The sequence below is a fragment of the Notolabrus celidotus genome, chromosome 13 (assembly GCF_009762535.1).
Source record: "Notolabrus celidotus isolate fNotCel1 chromosome 13, fNotCel1.pri, whole genome shotgun sequence".
NCBI classification, from domain to species: Eukaryota; Metazoa; Chordata; class Actinopteri; order Labriformes; family Labridae; genus Notolabrus; species Notolabrus celidotus.
The window spans coordinates 18,776,060-18,782,059 of record NC_048284.1 but is presented as its reverse complement, the minus strand read 5'-3'; the positions used below and the strand labels follow the sequence as shown (position 1 = coordinate 18,782,059).

General features: G+C 35.5%; 1 protein-coding gene across 2 annotated transcripts in view; it reads left to right on the top strand.

Annotated features, from left to right (window-relative positions):
- syt14b (synaptotagmin XIVb) overlaps window positions 1-6,000 on the top strand; it is a 33,138-nt gene that overhangs the window by 4,112 nt on the left and 23,026 nt on the right. The window contains exon 1 of one of the 2 annotated variants that reach the window (XM_034698914.1): window positions 4,553-4,607. The exons of the other annotated variant lie outside the window; for it this stretch is intronic. Coding sequence (XP_034554805.1) covers window positions 4,595-4,607 — 13 coding nt within the window. The 5' untranslated portion in view covers window positions 4,553-4,594. Of the gene's footprint in view, window positions 1-4,552; window positions 4,608-6,000 lie in introns of those variants that run through there. 2 annotated transcript variants of the gene reach the window in all.

Genomic DNA, 6,000 nt, shown 5'->3' with positions numbered 1-6,000 from the left:
GACTGAGCTACCCTACTAAATAAAACACCTGGCAGAAAGAGCGACCATATGTGACATGATGAGCTACCTTACTAAATAAGGCACCTGAAAGAAAGAGTGTCTGTACGTGACAGGATGAGCTACCTTACTAAATAAGACACCTGAAAGAAAGACCGACCATACACGACAGGATGAGCTACCTTACAAACTAAGACACCTGGCAGAAAGACCGACCATATGTGACATGATGAGCTACCTTACACACTAAGACACCTGACAGAAAAAGCTACCTTATATGACAGTATGAGCTACCTTACTAAATAAGACACCTGACAGAAAGAGCTGCTGTACGTGACAAGATGAGCTACCTTACTAAATACAGGCTCAATGAAATCATAAGCTACTACCCTGTTTCCAAAAAATGTACTGATCCTGATATTTTTGCAAAACAATTTGTCTCTCGATTGATTGATTTTTTTTAAAGCCAAGGAACACATAACAATAGAACAAACACAACCACAATAAAAACAAAGAGGCATGAAAATCCCGTCATGGATAAGTTTCCAGCAGCTTTTGGAAGGGGAACCAGACAAATAACAAGTAGAGTACAACACACAAACACAATAAATAAAACTGCAAACAACACTAGAGTCCCTAAGCACTACATTAGTTCAATATTAATTCAATAGTACAGAGTTCATTCCTCATTAGTAGCGTCATAAGCACTTCTGGGCCCTAAAATACAATGGTAGATCAGGAGCCTGTGAGCATAAGGGTCAGTCCATTCCTGACTACAATAATGCTAATAATGATAATAATAATACTAATAATAATACTACTAATACTACTACTACTACTACTACTACTACTACTACTACTACTAATAATAATAATAATAATAATAATAGTAATAATAATAATAATAATAATAATAATAATAATAATAATAATAATAACAAAAATAAGCAAAAAAATGATGACAGCAATATTTTTTTTTTTTTGTTTACTATTAATTGTTTTTATATCAAATTAAACTGTCTATCAGACCATACAGCATTCACAGATACACAGGCAATAAATATCAGTAAGTAGACAGATGCTCACTGGCACCCCCATGTGGCCCCACTAATAAAGACACAAAAGGGCCAGGCAAAGACTAAATAAAATATGCAGTTTTGAGTCTTAAAATATATTATAATAATGATTGGTGTAAATACTGAACCAGCATTAATAAATAAAGCATTAATTTGATAATTTTGTGTAGAAATTCCTTTAGCTTTTTGGACCACATACTAAAATTGTCTGTGTTCACATCAAACTTTTATTGAGAGTCATTCCCAGTCCCCAGATATTTATAGGTCTCAACATCCTTACATCTTATAGAGCTGTACAAGAGAATAAACATGTGGAAGACTAGCATATCACTAGCACTTTGTTGGTTGAACTAAAAAGTGCTAGTTGAACATCGTAGGTGAGAGGAACGACAGAGGCAAAGCCATGTTTGTTTTTGTAGCATCTCTCAGACACAGCAATTCAGTTTGGTTTACAGGGAGGTCAAGGTACAAAATGAAGACTTCATTTGCAAAAACAGATAACTCACTTTTAAAATATTTAAAAAAATGTTTCAAAAAACATTTTTTTCTATTACTAGCTTTAGGTATTATCAATCAATTGAAGTTGGGTGGCTTTGACTAAGTCAAAATGACATTACTAATCAGAGGTATCTTAGAAATTTAACTTCATTAAAAATCTATATTAAAAGAAATTTGTTTTTTGAAAATTTATAAAAATGGAAATATCTGTTTTTGCAAATTAACTCTTCAAATAGAAACCGCTAATCAGATTAAAAATAAACTTAAGTGTTTTGCACTTACTCGTTTAGCATGACTTAAGGCATTACCAATGTTTCCCTATGTGTAGGACCTTGACTGGCCAGCAGTAAAGTGTCTGTCAGTATTACATAAGCATCATGATGTGTTCTAACTTTATCACTGACATTTATCATCTATATTTCATCCTTAGAGAATTTTCCTTGCTGGAGTACTCCCCTATAATTTTTCTTCATTTCAAGTCTTTTGATACATTTATATATATATTTTTGCTTTTGGAGAATCTATCTATTCATATCTATTCAGACTCATTGAGAGACAAGGTAAAATTTCTTATTACACCCAAAAGAGCCCAGTCATTAAATACCTAATGCAGGGCTGGTTTAAAATATCTTGTTTGTGTCTGGAACAAAGTTTGATTTTGGTATTTTCAGCAGTGTGTTTATCTTCACGTGCAGAAGAATGGTCGATTTTTCATGGAAAATATGGAAAAATTAAAAATATTTTTTGTATCTTGGGAGAAAAGTTAGACAAACTAGAGAAAAGATAGGGGTTGCACTGCTTGTGCAATACACTTTCTCTGATTTCTCATCCTTCACTCTTCTCCAGTTTGACCTGCTTGTTCAAATGTGATCATTTCTGGCTCAGAAAAAGAGAAAGAAAAAATACAAATTGTAGCTGAAGATAGTTTTTTTCTTAAATGAAACTTTCCTGGCTTACTCCCCTTTCCTTCCCCCTTAATATGTTTAATCTCGCTGCAAAGCAGCTCAAAATATCCTTCAAAGTTTGAAACCTATAACTATTAAACCTGATCCTTAATGTAACTGGACTGTGAGCCAGCCCTGTTTGTCCAACTTTAGTGACCTCACTAGTGTCCTTGGGACTAATTGGAAGCAAATCCCTGAAGCCAGGTTTCAAATCTCGTTATAGCCTTCTCAGAAGTCAGGAGGCTGTTATAGCTGCATGTTAATACCAGCTGAATTGGAAGATGTCAAACAATTACAGATTAGCTAAATGCTCCGGTGACCTTGATAAGTTTCCAAGTTTTGAGTTAGCTTAAATATTGGAACTATTTTCTTAAATTATCGTCAACTTAGTTAGTCAACTTTAAGAAAGCTTGCAAGATAAGGAACATGCTTATCAGAATAAACTTTAGTATTGCATTTTCAATTGTAGTCAACAATTTTGTACATTAACATCTTTCCTGAATTCATTATGATGCATTAGATGTATGCACTTTTTACAACTTTACTCTATATTTACTGTGATAATTTTGAGGTTGCACACCATTGTAGTGATGTCTTGTGAGGCTACTCAAGGTAGGCCAAATTTTCTTTCAATTTTGGACTGCTCTGGGCAACAAAAGGATGAATATGATTCAAGTTAAAAGTGTCTTAAAGCTTATCTTGTTATGTTATCTTAGGGAGTGGTATCTTAAAGGCTGCAAATCATACCATTAGTAGTTCTAGGCTCTAATTTAAGCCTCTCTAGTGTTATGTATTATCGATGTTTGCTTTGATTTATCACACCTGAGTCGCATTGCCATGAAAATTTGATGGTTGGTAGGTATGATTTCTAATTTGATACTGTCTTCATTTTATATTACTAGGCAGGCAAGGTGAGGCAGGTTTATTTATAAAGTACCATTCATACAAAGAGCAATTCAAAGTGCCTTACAGATTTTGAAAAACCAAAACAGTAACAATCAATAAAATCGCACAGCAAACTTTTAAAACATTTTTTGGGTATTTCAATTTTATCATCTCATTTACTTCAGATGATGTTCATTTTGTGAATTATTTTTAATCTGCTCATTCTCTCTCTCTCTCTACTTATATAACTTTAAATACATACTAAACAGTGTTGGGTCTGTTTTTAATTTGGAAGGATTATTATAAATAATCATAATACTAATACATATACACTACCAGTCAAAAGTTTGGACACACCTTCTCATTCAATGGTTTTTGTTTATTTTAATTATTTTCAACATTGTAGATTAACACTGAAGACATCAAAACTATGAAATAATCTGGATTTGCCATAATATGGATTACAACAGTAGTCAAATAGGGCTATCCATTGTGTGCTAACCCTACCTCTGAGCAACACAACTGATGGTCTCAAACACATTAAGAAGGAAAGTCATTCTACAAATTACCTCTTGACAAGGCTCATGTTAATTCGAAACCATTCCAGGAGACCACTTCATGAAGCAGACTGAGAGAATACCAAGAGTGTGGAAAAGCTGTCATGAAGGAAAAAGGGGGCTACTTTACAGAATCTAAAATATAAAACATATTCTGGTTTGTTTAACACTTTTTTCTTAATTAAATAATTCAATATCTGTTATTATATAGTTTTGATGTCTTCAGTTTTAATCTACAGTATTTCAAATAATTAAAATAAATAAAAACCATTGAATGAGAAGGTGTTTCCAAACTTTTGACTGGTTGTGTATATAATCCTACACTTTTAATAGCTGGAATAGTGTTTACCATTTTCTGTATCTGATCTTTTTTATTTTGTCACAGGTGCAATCGACTTTCATCCAGTTATCTCTTGTGCGTGTTTGATATCGTGTGAAGCATTGGATCTCAGCTATTACCCTTGTAGGGCAATTGGAAACACATACGCTCTCTCTCTTTCCTTCCCTCCCTCCCTCCCTCCCTCCCTCCCTCTCTACACACACTTACACACCCACACACACACCTTCCACCAGCACATGAATGACCTCCCTCTTGCATCACACCCCCCACAGTTGGTAGAGTCCGGGACGGAGCATCATGGCGATTGACGGTAAGTACTCGCTCTCAGGTGTACTGCGGAACTCGTGAGAAACTTTACCCGGGACGGACCGTGCACGCTGTGAATATTCACATTTTAGATGCACCGAGTGAATGTGTCGCTGTAATGTTAAAACACAGTCCCTTTTTTTTGATAGAACACCGTGAGTACCGCAGTGCTCCGTCGCCGGGACAGCTAGCAGCTGATGCTGAAGTGCGGACACCCGCACCGATGCAGGAATGTTGTGATCCCTTCATGGGATGCTGCCGCGTGAAGTGATTGTAAAAAAGGACAGTGCTGTTGTTTTATTCCACCATTAACATCCGATTCTGGTGCATGTGTATAAGACAAGCTTGTGAGAAAGAAGCGATTAATTAAATATGTTTTCTTGAACTGAAATTTACAGCAGCTGCGACTTAGCACCACGTGACTTTGTTTTGATACAGTTAAAGGACTCCATCACTTAATGGACATGAATAGCGTCAAATATCGATTCAAAACTAATCCTTTGATTTTTTTTCAAAATAGCTCATCTGCTGTCTGATCGCTCATTTTATCCATGCACGCACTGTGAAGAGCCTATCGCACCTAATGTCCATGGCTAACGCGTTCAACCTGTTTCCAAGCCTACATGACGGTGGATTAGTGTCCTCTGAAGGTTTAAATGGAAGTGACCGGAGCACATTCCCAGCTGGAGACACAAGGATGAGTGAGTCAGGCTGCAGGAGTATAGGCGCATCATGCCTCCTGTCCATTGTCCCATCATCACAGTTCTTATTGTGTCACGTGCAGCCATGCGTGCAGCAGTGTTGATATCATAGACTGACAATGAGAGAGGTGCTATGGTTTTATTTCGACCAATCAGCTGTCTCATCAGAGGAACCAGTGTTCAAGGATGATGATATTATGTGGAATCAAAATTTCGTGTAATTGTTGCGAAATAGCAGATAGAGTATAACGAGGTTATTAATACAAAGATAATAGTCATTCATAAAATTCAAAATGTGCTATAAATAGGCTTGCAAAGGTGTGGAACATTTCTGGTAAATTTCCATGTGAAGTTAAGCTGGGGAATTTTGGAAATATTCCAAATTGGAAACTTTCCATGGGAATTTATCGGAATTAATGGGAATTAACTGGGAATTGAGGGTAATTTAATGGAAAGGTATCACATCCAAGCATAATTTTTTTTTTGTTATAAGCAGACATCCATCCAAAATAAAAATCATCTATGCATGTGATGGAGGAATAGCATAGATATTCAACTGTGCTTGCATGAAAACTGGTTGTTCTAGTTAGGATTATGCTAAAATATATTTTCCCAAAATATATTTAAGTTCCCTATTAAGAGCCAACTTCCAATTTAGTAAATTCCTGTTTTATTCCCGGTTATTCCCATAAATTC